General features: G+C 29.7%; 2 protein-coding genes across 3 annotated transcripts; both read left to right on the forward strand.

Moving 5' to 3' along the window:
- The first annotated feature begins 1,020 nt into the window (after positions 1-1,020).
- LOC136973335 (uncharacterized) lies at positions 1,021-1,950 on the forward strand. Its single transcript, XM_067268068.1, has 5 exons — positions 1,021-1,127; positions 1,344-1,405; positions 1,519-1,635; positions 1,745-1,780; positions 1,864-1,950. The coding sequence occupies exons 1-5, from the start codon at positions 1,052-1,054 to the stop codon at positions 1,948-1,950; spliced, it is 378 nt and encodes a 125-aa protein (XP_067124169.1). The 5' UTR covers positions 1,021-1,051.
- A 4,258-nt stretch (positions 1,951-6,208) lies between these two features.
- LOC136973350 (normal mucosa of esophagus-specific gene 1 protein-like) lies at positions 6,209-7,870 on the forward strand. Of its 2 annotated transcripts, none has more exons than XM_067268084.1 (4): positions 6,209-6,332; positions 6,876-6,964; positions 7,155-7,212; positions 7,720-7,870. In XM_067268084.1, exons 1-4 carry the CDS (start codon positions 6,231-6,233, stop codon positions 7,801-7,803), a joined length of 333 nt encoding a protein of 110 aa, XP_067124185.1. In that variant the 5' UTR covers positions 6,209-6,230; the 3' UTR covers positions 7,804-7,870. The 2 variants fall into 2 exon arrangements, with proteins under 2 accessions (XP_067124185.1, XP_067124186.1); XM_067268085.1 differs by having other exon boundaries at positions 7,166-7,212.
- Positions 7,871-15,588: the final 7,718 nt, after the last annotated feature.

Here is a 15,588-nt window from a genome sequence, read left to right on the forward strand (position 1 = left end):
TTTAAGTATCAAATAAAGCAAATTATCATTTTTTTAATTTACTACGTTTATCTTTAACAAGCAATTGCACTTTGCTAACTCTAAATGAATTGAAAATTTGATAATTAATTAATTATAACTTCAATAACAGCAATTCTTGAAGTTTGCTAATACTATTTTCATAATATACAGAACATATAACATGGAAATTTATTCAACATTACCAATAATATATCATGTTATTGATAAATATATATGATAAATAATATATGATAAATAATAATGTTTTTGAAACATATATAATTAAATTCTTGTAACTTTGTCATAATATAAAATAAATAGTTATCTTGTTGCATCCAAGATTTATGATTTCAACTTTTTTGATTTAATTATTAGATAATGCAAATGAAATTTTTACTTTTTTATAAATAATATATTATTATTAATACATAATGTAATATAAATATTTGAATAAACAAAATATAAAAACATTTTTTCTTTGTTTAAAACATTAAATGAAATTATTTAAAATGAATTCTATTATAACATTCTTTATATTTTAATTAAATTAATATATATTAACCTTTTTTAATTTACAAAGTATTTTCTAATTATTAAATATCTTTACAAAATAAAAATTAAATATATTAAAAAATTTATATTTTTTCAAAAATATCAAACATTTAGTTTATTTTTATACAAAAAGCAATTATTTTAGAAAAAACTATTTAAATTATTACATAATTAAGAATACTGAAAAATAGATATTTAAATTATTGTATTGTTATACTGCTTTCAAAATTACTTACTAAATAAATAAATCTCTAATATTTTCCAAAATTTTAATACAATCAATATTAAAAATATACCATATATGGTATTAAAAAAATAAAAATAAAAGTTGGCATATCATATTTTAAACCTATAAACAGTTATTGTTGTTTCTCTTGTTTTATATTACAATATCAAAGTTTACTGTATCAAATTAAAAATAAAAATTAGATAACAATATAAAAGTAGCTTTTTTGAGCTGATTTTAACAGTAACCATAAAGAAATTGTATCAATTAAATATGAAAATTCTCATTGTTGTTTGCCTTATGCATCTATGTATTACAGTTTGGTGTGCATCAGATCCTATTCTGTGTGGTAAATATAATTTAATTCTTTGATTAAAATCTATATTTCAGCTTAAAAGTGTTTTTATTAGGCTTTATAATAGTTTTATTAAGATAATAAAATTTGTTTTTGTAAGTAATTTTATTTTTAATTTATAAAAATTATAGAATGAAACAAATTTTTAAAATTAATTTATTCCTTTTCAATAATTACATTTCTAATATTAAAATATTTTTAATTTTTTAGATAATCATTTAGAAAAGATTTATAAAGAACATTATGTCAATTGCCTAGCCGAGAACTCTAAGGTAAAAATTAATATAAAATACATTTAAAATGTTTTTCATTTTTATACTTTTTAAGTAAAAGAATTTTATATTGTTATTGTTATTATTATTATTATTATTATTTTAAATAACAGAGTTGGTCCATTCAAGAAAACTGTATGAGAAAAGTTGGACTGAATGATTTGAATGGTTTTATAGATTACCTCTGTGATTTTGTTTCAGATGTACTACCAAATGAAAAAGAAATTGAAGTAAAAAACTTTTATGTTTTTAGTTATTTATAGAAAATTTTAAATTAAAGAATTTATTTTCTGAAGTTGAACACAAAATAATTTATTATTACTGTTTTTATTTTTATAGTACAAGGAATGCCTGAAGATAAATTCATTTCAAGAGGTAATTATATTTATTTAATATTCAAATTTAATTTTATATTAATGGATACATATATACACATATATTTTTGATTGTTTTTAAAGGTTGAAGATGAAGAACCTCGCGAAATAAACTTAGTCTGTTTAGGGATGGCAATGAAAAACATGTTGTTGAAAACAACTGAATCCTGATTTCTGATTCCTCTTTTTAAAATGCTGATATTTAATATTTTAATTAAATATTAAAATAATTTAATCCTGTATTTATATAATGATAAAGTCATCATTAATAAATGATTAATATAAATTTAAGAAAAATTTTCTACATTTATATGTTTATGTAAAAAATGAAAGTTTGTTTCAAACTATTATAATATTGTTAACAGTTTCTTTTTAAAATTATAAAAAATTAAAAAATATTAAATTTAACATTTTTATAAACATTTTAAAAAAGATATTTTTGTAGATTAATTAACTAAAATTGCATTTACTTTTTCTGCATAGTTAATAGAGATATGGCGTTAATGAGTTTGTTAATTTGCTTAATTAATGAATAAAAATGATTTTAAAAATCTTTGCAATTTATAATTTATTAATGTATCAAACATTGTAATTTTAAAGAATTTTTCATGTTTTTTTTTAATTTAAAAAATGAAGAATGTTTGCATTGAAGTAAAAATAATATTAACTATATTACTTTACACAACTATTAATTATTTCTTTAATGAGGCATGAGTGACAGCTAAACTCTTCTGCATTTTTTGATATTTCATAATTTTCTTTCAAGATTACTTTTAATATAACTGAAAATTAAGTAAAAATTATTTATAAAAAGTAAATATGAAAGAATAGATTTTCTGTTTATTAAAAAATTCAACACAGAATCTTCCATTTTTCAGCCTTAAACTAATAACCATGAAACAAGTAGATACAAAGTAATATATTTTACGAAGTACAAAAGATTATTTACGCATTAATTTCGAAGCAAACCGTGTCTCAACAAAACATATCGCAAAATATTTTAATTAAGTTAGTACAGGTAGGCCTCCTACAACGCGGTTTAGAAATGTGTGGCGGTTCCCCCTTTTTTTTTTTTTTTTTTTTTAACTCTTTCCGCCCTGTGGGCACTAAGAGGGCCTCTTTTAGTAGGCCCATTATGGGTTCGGCCAGGCCCACAATGGGGCGACCGGGTGGTGAGGGACGGGGCCCGACATATCCGAACGGACCACCCCCCGAAAAATTCCTGGGGATTATTCGACCCGTTCGGATTCGATCCCGGGTCCCCCAGAGCGGTAGGCTGCCACCTTTACCGCTCGGCCATCCGGCCGTAGGCGGTTCCCCCTAGTCCCTAGATGGATAATGCTCTAAATGCTTCCTGGAAAGCTTTATTACCGGAAATGGCCAGTCATAAAAATGTTGTTAAGCCAATTCATCGTGAATACAATAACATAGTAAACATTGCACACGAAATAGGAGGCGATGGATTTACTGAAATAACTGTTGATATTTCAGTGAATCCATGTATGATATTCTAGAATTCGTTACGGAAAATGAAATGAACGAAGCAGATTTGGTGACAGTTATATCCGAAACATTACCGATTGAAGATAATTCTGAAGATCTTTTCAATGAAGAAACCAAAAACTTCACTCTGAAATGTATAGAAAAATGTTTGGACATGGCGAAACAGATGGAATTTTACTTTTTAGAGACGATTCCCTGTCGGAGAGAGCGGAAATATTTAAAAGAAATCTTCAAAATTGCTTATCTGCCTATCAAGAAATTTATAAACATTTGCAAAGCAAGAGCAAACAATCTCTAATGACAGATTTTTTAAAAATCTAAACCTACCGGAAGTGCAGTGGAATTTGTCTATGAAACAAGCTGAGATCTTGAAATAAGGCCAGTCAAACGTTCTCGAACAACTATAATAAGTGACGATGAGGAATAAATTTGAGATCATAACCAGTGGCGTAGCGTAGTGGGATCGACAGGGGCGGCCCGCCCCGGGCGGCACTTATACGGGGCGGCAAAATTTCACAATAAATAATAATATCTTGTAAAAACACCTAAATAAGGGGGCGGCGAAATTTTCCTCCGCCCCGGCGGCTGACACCCACGCTACACCACTGGTTTGAGTATGGTGTAGACATTGATAGAAAAGTAATGATTAGTATTACTTGTAATTGTATTTAGATGCTAATCTTACACACATACGAGCATAATTGTATACCTGATTGTTTTCTCAAATAAAAACTGTATTGTGATGTCCTCCGCCATGATTTCTTTGGAACCCACTTAAAGCGATATTTAGTGTCGGTTTAATTAAGTACAGCTGACGATATTAGCCGTTTAAGTCAGGATGTTACAATTACAATATTTCAGCTGAAAAAACATTCGAAAAGAATTGGAATCGATAAGACGAATTGATTCGTAGAAATAACTTCAGCATGAGTAATCCAGTGGCGCAGCAGGGGATGGGCGAAGGGACCCTGGCACCTTTACAAAGTAAAAGGAAAAGAAACAATAGTGAATCTTCCAGAAGTATTTTCCTTACTAAAATTCATTTTTTCTAAATTTATATTGTGTCGTATGTTCAGTGTTCAGTTTCTATGTCAGGTATTAATTGGCTATCAAAGAGGATGGTAATTTTATTGAATTCGCATTAAAAAATGTTTTATCCGTTGAACTCGGCTCCCCAAGATGAAATATTGAGTGTGCCGCTGAGATAAGAATTACAACCAGGAACGTCGAAATGGGATAAATTTAGAAACACGAGGAATGTTCTGTTTTATACGTTAAAAGCGATGTCTTCGAGACTATTACCATTAATAATAATAACAGTTTTAAAATATTTTTAATTATAATATAATTTAAAATGTTTCAAAACTATTCTATAGTATTTTTATAAATATTTATTTATTTAAAACATTACAACAACGACATTTCAGTCTTCATTCAGATTTCAAAGTGCAAAGTTCATAGCGTATTGAATGATTAATAAAATCTTTTGTTTTCGATTTTAAAGTTAATGGAGCGTAAAGCTACTTTAGTTAAGCTGATGGAAAGAGCTTTAAGAAATTTCCGCTTTAGTGGGCAACACTTTTACACCTGTGTTACTCGTTTTTGTTGTTGGGCTCTTTATATACGTTGTTTTGAACGAATAAAAATATTTAATCAGAAACGACGCATAATTGTCTCCGAGACTGTAAAATATCGGAGGCAGTCGATCGAGAAAATACGATATTGCGTAAAACTGTAAACAACAACGTGAGTAGAACACGTGCCTTTACTAATAAATCGGAAAATATTTATGTCCGAACAGAAGATTATGTGTAGAACTGCGTTTCTAATTTTTCCTATAAGCAGATTAAAATACAATTTCGTATGTGACAAACTTGATTTGACACACAGTACGTAAAATACGTATATTTTGTGGCGGCAGTCATCTAAACTTGACTTCTGCGCGTGTGGACGTCGCTGCTAAGGCTACAACTGCTAGCTTAATTAACTTAAAGCGAAACTGTCTTTTAACAAAGAGGCTTTTCTAGTTAACGCCGCCATTGTTCGTTGTTCATAAACATTTCTAGAATTTTCAGTGGTACTCTTTTGTATCTTCCTTAATGGTTTTTTTTTCTGTAACTCTTTCCGCCCTGTGGGCACTAAGAGGGCCTCTTATAGCAAGCCCATTATGGGTTCGACCAGGTCCACAATGGGGCGGCCGGGTGGTGAGAGACGGGGACCGACATATCTGGACGGACCACCCCCCGAAAAATTCCTAGGGATTTTTCGACCCGTCCGTATTCGATCCCGGGTCCCCCAGGCTGCTAACCTTGACCGATCGGCCATCTGGCCGCTTCCCTAATTGCTTTTGTATTGTCGATATGTTGCCTAGGGGGACAATAAACCCAGCGGGGGAAGCTGGACAGAAGGATATATACCGGTGGACCGGTAAATACGAGCCACTTGTTGAAAAGTATTCTTCGTGTGTAGGATTACGTTTGACCAGCGAAGACTGCATCGTCTCCACCATTCACTATTTTGAGACAAGAGGTATCAATTTACTTTGTTTCTTCTATATATCTCTTTTATCTGTTTTCTTAGTTTTAAGATAGGCTAAGGCATGGCGAGTTTCTGAATTATATTTTTCGCTGCAGTACGATTTGTAACGTGGATCGCGATTCATAACTGTTGTTGAACAGTACCTAGCAAACTCGAAATTAATGTGTTTTTGACAACAGACTTTCCTGTACTTTCCCTTTGAATAGCGACATTTTACGTAGTTCAGATTCGCAAATAAAAGCTGAATTTAATGAACAATACTCTTTATTCATTTATACATAAGAAAAGTTTAATTTTAAAATTTATGTAGGTAATTGAAATGTATTAGATATAAGCAATTTAGATAAGAAATGTTTTGTTGACGATAAGTTAATTTTCAATACACTTTTAAATTATAGAATAAAGTTGAAATGGGTTTTGAAAAGTTTCGTGGTACCTGTCCCGGACGGGATCCCTTAATGGACAGTTTCAGAAAGTTATTTTCTTTGCGCACAATGAGAACACATCCGGAGGTATGTATTTTAGTTTATTTATAAGATAATTGAAATCCCGAAAAATGTTACTAGATACAACTTAATATATTTATTAAACTCGATATTCTAGAGTTATTCCTAAACCTTTTTTAAATGATCGAAGTAAAAAGAAAACCAGTGAATTAAAATGAATAGTTTTTTTACTTTAGTCAGAATGTATGAAAGTTTTATGTAAAATATCGTTAAATTATGATGAACACATAAATATGTATTTATTGAATATATTAATCCGTTGTTTTCACAATGCAGTCATAGAAATAATTTTAGTAATTTTAAAGGTAATCGACGCTGTTTTCTTTTATCGATGAATTGTATTTGGGAATTTTTAAATAAATAAGCGACGTTAATATTTTTTATTTTTATAATACAAACTGGTAATAAACAATTATCTTCTAAATCCTATCGTAGTAACTCGTTAGTGCCGTATATTTTCATTTATTTTTATATGTTTTATTATTGAAATATTTATCATAAATTGCTTAAATAAAAGGAAAGGTGAATGACTTTTTTGATTTTTTACAGCTTGTTCCATTAGTTTTTATTACAGCAGCAGCTGCGACAGGAATGGTCTCTTCTGTTATATATCATTTATGTTACAACTTAGATGCAAGGTACGTGACGTTTCATAAAATGTAACTGAAATAAAATTTTTCTTTGTTGACCTAAGTAGGAATTGACTTTAAAAAAAATTTTTTTATATTACTTGTTATGTCTCTTTTCATTTTTACTTTTGACATTTTTAATTAGAAATGTATAAAATTATAAATTAAATAACATGTTTATTCTAATATAAAATTACAGATTTGTAAAAGGAGGCTGTCCGAGATGGGAATTGGTGGATCCCGAGAAACCACAGAAGGTAGGATTTTAATATGGATTTTTATTCGTATTAAAAAGTTTGATTTATTAACTATATCAAAAGCAGTTTATTTAGAAAAGTCCTGTTATAGAAATAATCTTATTTTTTTTTTATAAAGTAGAACAATAGGCTCTTTCCGGATTCTTCACTATTTAAATGTTGAAATTAATCTAAAAGTTAACCGTTCTGCATTTTTCTTCGACGTTTCCTGTGTAATAACTACTTTATATTTAATATCAATTCTCCATTACAAAATCTTTTTTTTTCAAACACCACTTTCAAAGTATAAATTAGATTAACATGATAATTAGAAGTGTGTAAGATCAACAATTTTCCTGTTGAAAGAATAATACAAATGAAAAAAAGTGTAGACACGCTTAAATTAAAAATGTCTTAATTGTATTATTATTATGACACAAAATGACTTTTTAAAACTATCTAAAAAATAAATTCTGAGTGAAATTTAAATATAAATTTTAATTAAGCACATATACATATATTTTCCAGCTGATTACGATCAATCAAAAATGGGAGCGAATTCCCGAATTGGATGAACTTCGCAAGATTATTGGACCTTACAAACCAAAGTAATTACATTGAAACAAATTAGAAACTCGTGAATTTTATCGACATTTGTTCGGTGTATTTTGTACAGTTGCTTCCTGAATCTTTAACTGAATAATAAATGTGTGATGTTTTAATGTTAAAAAATGTATTTAATAAATTAAATGTTTTGAATGAAAGTTTGTGAATGAATTATTAAATCGGCTTTTTCACAAAAATTATCTAAAGTCATTCTATAATAGTATTATAGTTTTCAATGGTAAATAAAAAATAGTATAAAAATAATAAATTATAATTCATTTATAGAGCTTAAAATACAATTTAAACGTACAAGCTTTAAACATATATATACAGTAATTTTATGTTTAAGGTATATTTTTTCTTCTTGCTGTACTGAATATATATATACACAGTCGAATCGCGATAAGTCGACACCCTCGGTTAAGTAGTCACTTTTCTGTGGTCCCGGCCGAGTTACATAGGCATTAATGTTAAAAAAAAACTCCGGTTTACTCGACACCACTGGATAAGTCGACATACAGTACTTTTGCTGTCCCACACTGCGATAAGTCGTCACCCCTCCCGAAAAAATGAATTCACTCCGCACGTGTGGTACGAACTCATTTTTTTCAGGAGGGGGAGTCGATTTATTTATTGATATATAATTAATATATTTAATAATATAATAATACATTAATATTATTAATATATATACATATTAAATAAAATGCCTTAACATTTTATGAATTTTTATGTATAAAATAATAACAGATAAACAAAAAGAAAATATACAATCTACATCAACGTCACACCAGAATCCAATTTTGCATTTTCTCACGCTAGAGGCATGAAGAATTTTTAGACGTTACTTGCCAACAATTGACAATTGCGAAGATGAAGCTTTCGAGGCGTTCGTGATCGTTGAAAAAGAAAGTCGAAACAGTTAAGTGCTCAAAACAAACAACACTAAACGAATGTTTCAGTTTTTCATCTACAGAATAATTGTAAATGGAGAACACAATGTTTTGTAAGTCTATGCTACTGTATAAAGCACTACTGTATTATATTAATTGTAGTTTTGTGGTTTTTTTCCAACTTCGCTTTAGTCGACACATTTCCACTTTCCCTTGGGGTGTCGACTGTATATTACAATTTCCCTTGATAAGCACGGCGAAATACTTTTTAAGAGAAAGTAGAGATTACAAAATTGTGAATGTCTTTCTTGTAGTTGAGGGATGTAGCAATGTTTTACTCTTGCTAGAATGTAAAAGAATGTTTCTAACATTCCCTCTTTAGCGGGAGATTCTGGGTGAAACAATTTAGTATTGCGAATTACAGTCAAATTACAGCTCTTTATATAGAATTGAAACAAGAACTAATTTGCTCCGCGGTTGACTTTTTCTGAATTTATGTTCGGGGCTTTTATACTTGGTCTACTTTTACTACTGTTTTATATTTGGCGATTTTTAAGTGAATAAAGTGTTGTTGTGTGAGGTAGCGTAACGTAAGACGAGAGCAATCTGCGAAGGAGTGTATCTGCAAGAAGATATTTCCTATTGTAAGGTGACTCTTGTGTTTAGATGTTAGACGCGGATGTAAATTCGGTTAACGTCACGTGCCTGCAGTTGGTCAGGCAAAAACCCGAAACCAGCTACAATATTTAGTAGTTTTATATCCAATCAACTATTTGTGAGTAAAGTAATATGATGTTCCTGTGTTGCCTTACGTGATGAAGGAATAGGTTGACGAAATTCGAGTATTATATGTTTTATATGAAATTGAATCGACGATGTTAAAGGAGAAAAATAAATGAATTTCGCTTCGTTACCTGCTGTTGAATGTGTATAAGTTGTGTATCGCAACAAATTAATAACTGTGTGTAAAATAATTTTTTAATTATTGAATTCTCATGTACAGTATTTAAAAATAATATCGAGCGAGTGGGGGCATAGCTCAGTGGGGGTATAGCTCAGTGGTAGAGCATTCGACTGCAGATCGAGTGGTCGATGGTTCAAATCCGTGTGTCCCCTTTCGTTTTAAATTTTTAAAAAGATTTTTCTTCTTTAATTATTGAATTCTCATGTACAGTATTTAAAAATAATATCGAGCGAGTGGGGGTATAGCTCAGTGGTAGAGCATTCGACTGCAGATCGAGAGGTCCATGGTTGAAATCCGTGTGCTCCCTTTCGTTTTAAATTTTTAAAAAGATTTTTCTTCTTTAATTATTGAATTCTCATGTACAGTATTTAAAAATAATATCGAGCGAGTGGCGGTATAGCTCATTGCAGTGGCTTAGCGTAGGTGTCAGCCGCCCGGGGCGGAGGAAAATTTCGCCGCCCCTTATTTAGGTATTTTTACAAGATATTATTATTTATTGTGAAATTTTGCCGCTCCTTATAAGTGCCGCCCGGGGCGCCCCCTGCCTCCCCCATTACGCTACGCCACTGACTATATTACAGAGTATTAGTATTTTATTATAAATATGCTAATATGTAAATTATAATAATTTTAGAATAACCAATAATCTATTTTATTGGAATCAACAAACAGCAAAAATTTACATGAAATAAAAACAAAATGCTTTCCAAGCATTTTCAAAAATCCGTTATTCTATGTTCAGAAAATCCAGATCACAAAGTACAGTTTTGTGAGTTCTTCAGTGGCGTAGCGTAGTGGGGGCGGCAGGGGCGGCCCGCCCCTGGCGGCACTTATAGGGGGCAGCAAAATTTCACAATAAATAATAATATCTTGTAAAAATACCTAAATAAGGGGCGGCGAAATTTTTCTCCGTGCCGGGCGGCTGACACACACGCTACGCCACTGAGCATAACAGTAGGTTTCAAATAATCTTTTTAGTTTTTATATGATGTTGAATTTTATTTAAGTTTTTTATCAAAATTTTTTAATGTAAATTTAAAAAAATGATGAAAATGTTACACCATAAAAAGCAGTTTTTCTCTTTTTAGAACCGAATCCCAGTTTTTGTATTAAGTTGGTGTCTCCTATAACGCGATTTCCCACAACGCGGTATTTTCAAGGATCGTATCTACCTCGTTGTAGGAGGTCTACCTGTAATTGCTAATCACTAAATATTATTCTCGGCAATATTTCATATTGCAAAAAAAAAAACAAAAAAATGATAAAAAATACAAGTGTATCGTATATAACAGGAGTTCCCAATCTTTTTCATGTATGAGCTCCTTTTAAGAAATTTTTTCCCTTCAAACTTCCCTTCAATTTTATATATAAATATAATTGTATACAACGGTCTCCTACATAATTTTTAAGAGTCATCTCTATTTATTTGAGAACAAAAAAAAAATAAAAGAGAGATCCAACAACGAAATGCTTAACTTTTCCGGCAACATTTAAAACTGCATGTGGCGCCATCTGTAATGATATTTTATATTCGCAAGTATTATAAAATGGTAAAAAGATTAATATTTAGGGTAAGAATGGGTTTTATAAAAATTTTGAAATGCAAATAACCAGTAAAATCGTTGTTAAGTCCCACCCTACTCGAGATACGACACACGATTTCCCTTTATCTCTCCACCCTGTCGACCTTTAACCACCTAAATTTAATAGCATCGTTATTTACACAAATACACGCAAAATTTCAAAAAATTTCGACAAAATAAGCACAAGAGTTAAGCTTCAAAGAGGGTGAATAAAATCGTGCCCCACACATACTAACCTACATCCATAGCCTACATACAGGGAAAAAAAACACCTTTTCTTTGCATTTGTCGACGTTTCAAGGTCCTATGAGTCCAAAATATAAAAATCTTGAAGGGTCAGAAAGTAAAACAATGTGTTATTTTTAATATTTTTAAATATATGTTTTATATTTACAAAATTTTATCGACCCCTTTAAACTTTCATCGACTCCTAAAGAGTCAATACCGAACCCTGGCATATAATATACATTAACTTACTTCTAATAAGTCACTTTTATGTGGGTTAGAACTAATTATGGGCTTAGCTTTCAATATCTTAAAGCATAAAAAAACTTTATACAGTACTATATTACCATTACTGAATTACTGATTTGCTATGATGGAACAGCCAAGGTACAGTACAGTACAGTACATTATATCAGATGCAACAAGTACGACGTTGCAGATATTAATTAATTCTCTAGAATACATTTAATGCGTAAATAAAATAATTTGTCTAGAGTTTCCTAGGACTGGTTGGAAGTATTATTTGCTCGTTCTGGATGCATATAAAGACGGACTACACTATTTATTGTTCACTTAAGAATTGAAAACTGTGGCAAATAAAACTCTTTAAAGTGAAACGTCATGTTTAAAATATCCATGAATAAGTAAAAAATACTTTTCTATTTCAGTCGTTTTTAAATTAATAACTGACGAATGAATATACAGTAGTATCTTCAGTTAAATATTTTGCATAATTTTATTACTACATTGAAAGAAGCCATAAAGTACAGTAGGCCCTATACAACTGAAGATATTATACTAAGTTTTCATTTAATTATTTTGTTTAAGAGTGATGCTATATTTAAATGCAAATATAGTCTACTTTTTGTAGCATATTTTGTCCAAAAGTATTTAACTTATTTTTGTATATAGGTCTACTTAGCGTAATACTCTAGTTTAATTATTTGTCTTTCTTACTAGGATTTTTAAATAGATCAAGTTTGTTGACATATTTATCGTTTGTATTAGATTTTCAGAATAAGGATAAATATAGCAAAATTATTATTATTATCTTTATTTTTTTACATAATTTTAATATTATGTTTGCTAAAGTCCTTATATTCTTGAAATATGTTAAAACCTACGTCCATATTTTAGGAGAGAATATATTTTAAAATATTCATGAAAAAGAGTGAGGTAATTAATTTTTATGCGAAGTTATAAATAAAACACCTTTTAAAGTGTTTGAATGCCTCATAAGTGATAATTTTGTTAAAGTTATTAAATTATTTTATTAAAATTTTCAATAGCATTTCTTACCAAAATTATTTAATTACAATAAAAATAATTTGTTTTTAATAAAATTTAATTAATTTAAATTTCATAATTAATTTTAACAAAATTACAGCTGTTTTCATACTTTGTATACTGCGAAATTGCTTAACACAGTGCCGTAACTACGATTTTGGACGCCTATGGCCAAGAATAAAAATGGCGCGCCTTTTTGATTTTTGTTATTAAATAAAAATAAAAATGGTGGTTTATTTCTGAAATATATATTCGTAGAAATTACAGATAATAAATACTATATAAATATAATTATAGAAGTTTTTTTATGTTATTAATTTCGAATACATAATTATTTCAAAACCTTCTCCTTGGCGCCTTTATTAAATCGGCGCCTATGGCGGGAGCCACGTTGGCCATACCCTAGTTACGGCTCTGGCTTAACATAATAAATAATTTAATTCAAATGACTAAAATTAAATAATATATAGCCTATATAAATTTCTTTAAAATAAGGACAACTCAATTTTTAAATGTATAAAACAATATTCCAAAATAAATGTATGATTTGTAAGGCCCTATTCAAAAAAAATATTTTTGAGATCCATGAAAGAAGCCATGGAGTTAGAGGGTAAATTTATTTAGGTCGATAACAATATGAACATTTTGAATACACAATAGAAAGAAAAGATAAACCCACAATAAAATAATAAAATGTGTACAATAGTTTTACAATGAATTGGAAAATTCAATAGGTATACAGAAATTCACCCATAAAACTGATCTCTTGCTTTTAGCAGTGTTGAATTCATCAATTACAGAGAAAAAGTCTAGTTCTGCAACACTATCTCTGCAATATCTCTTTCGATGGACAAGACCAAAAGCAAAGAAACTCTCTATTGACACGTTGTTGTTCGGAGGTAAGATAGGGGCCCAATTATGGCCCACTCAGTTTAGTTTATTGTTTTGACTAAATCTTTTTTTCAAAGAAAATGACTAAACTATTACCCAGACTCTAGCTGATAGCTTAGTCATTTTTTGGAAAACAAATGGAGTTGTTTAAAGTAATAGTTCAAACTTGATAAGTCATAAAGGGGCCCTACCACTGGCGGATCTAGGTTTTTCGGAGTCTACGGCTTATTGAAGTCCAATGGGGCCCAATTTTCACCATTTTTACCAAACTTACTCTAACCTAACCTATTGACTATTTTTTACTATACGTTAAGTGCTTATTGTTAATGAAAAAGTATTAAAAATTTATGATAATAATTCAATTTTTGTGGGCTTTTGACATTTGGGTGCCCAAGACTTAGTCCCTATATAGATCCGCCCCTGGGCCCTACCTTAGTTTTTGATCAATTTTAACTTTGAAAATGATCATTTATTGAATTTCACAGACACCGGAATAATTATATTTATAATAATTACCTATTTGATGATTTAAATACTAAAATAGACAACCAAATTTGAGAGGCCTCTGAAAGCGCGAAGTCATAAACATCGCGTTTTTCTCCTTTAAGATTTAACAGATATAGCAGGAACTTCCGGTCATCATTCCAGCGAATTAACATTGTCTTCAGGATACAATACTTAGAAGCGTCTTTGTGGTTGATATTTTATATATACTTTTTATATACTTTACTATATTTTATATAAAATGCCTCTTTAGTGCCATAGAGCGGAGAGCGAAAATGAAAAAGTAGGAAATCAGATATAAAATTAACATAAAAAAACGAAAAACTTCAATTATTTCATTAATTAAATTCAATTCAATTTAATTTCAACAAGTTTATTTTACGTAAATTAGAATTATTATCGAATAAAATAATTATTATATCTTCATTAACTTTTACTTTCCAAGCTGTTATGTATATGTTACAGTGAAAACCCATTTTTAGTTGGAACGCATATTAACTAGTTGAAACTAGTTTATACTGGATGTCTTTGTTAAAACCCGTTTTGTCTAGTTAAAACTAGTTTTAACTCAAATTCATCATTGACTAGCAGTAAAGTCCAGTTTTAACTAGACAAAACGGGTTTGTCTAGTTAATTTACTGCTGTACATATTTTGATTTTAGATAAAACTAATTTTAACTTTTAACATTAGTTAAAACTAATTTTAGCTACATAAATATGTTTGGAGGAAATAAATGAAGTTGTGTGTAGTAATTCAGGAGAAGATGCCTAACATTTTGCTTATGAAAAATATTATAGCGATAATTTGGGTTTTGGAGGTCTCTAACGAAAATATCATATTCTTGAGTATGTTTTTCAAATAAAACTTTGGAGTATATGAAAAATAATTGTATATTGTGTTTGCAATGACGACTTTTTTACTGTCTGGCATTTTAGGCACCTCACCCGAAGTATCCGGGTGAGATGCCAAATGCCATTAGGGTAAGATAACAAATATAATTGCATAAAATTAATTTACGAATATCTTAACCAAATTTAATTTATTGCATATGTAACACAAAATACTTCATAGTAAGTATAACAGCGCAGTATAAGTATTGTTAAGTTTGCGCCCGTTCTAACGTGCTCTATAGCTAGCTGAAAGCTTTTTTCAGTCCAAAAACCTTTTTTAAAAGTCCTTATACAATTTCTATGCATATCCTGCAATAAAACGAGAAAACAAAAATTTATTAAAAATAGGCATATTGGAATTCAATTAACAAAAAATAGGCATGTTACCCAAAGAAAAATGTGGCACCTTTCCCATTTGTCGGGGTAAGATGCTTGGCAGAGTCACCTGTTCTAGCGTGTCCGATCGGGTTCGGCGGTAGCTCACAATGGAAACTTTAGAACCTTAACTACATCACACATTAATTGTTTTTCGCAATTTTTAATAAATTTTATT

The sequence above is a fragment of the Centruroides vittatus genome, unplaced genomic scaffold (assembly GCF_030686945.1).
Source record: "Centruroides vittatus isolate TY-2023 unplaced genomic scaffold, ASM3068694v2 contig_3146, whole genome shotgun sequence".
NCBI lineage: Eukaryota > Metazoa > Arthropoda > Arachnida > Scorpiones > Buthidae > Centruroides > Centruroides vittatus.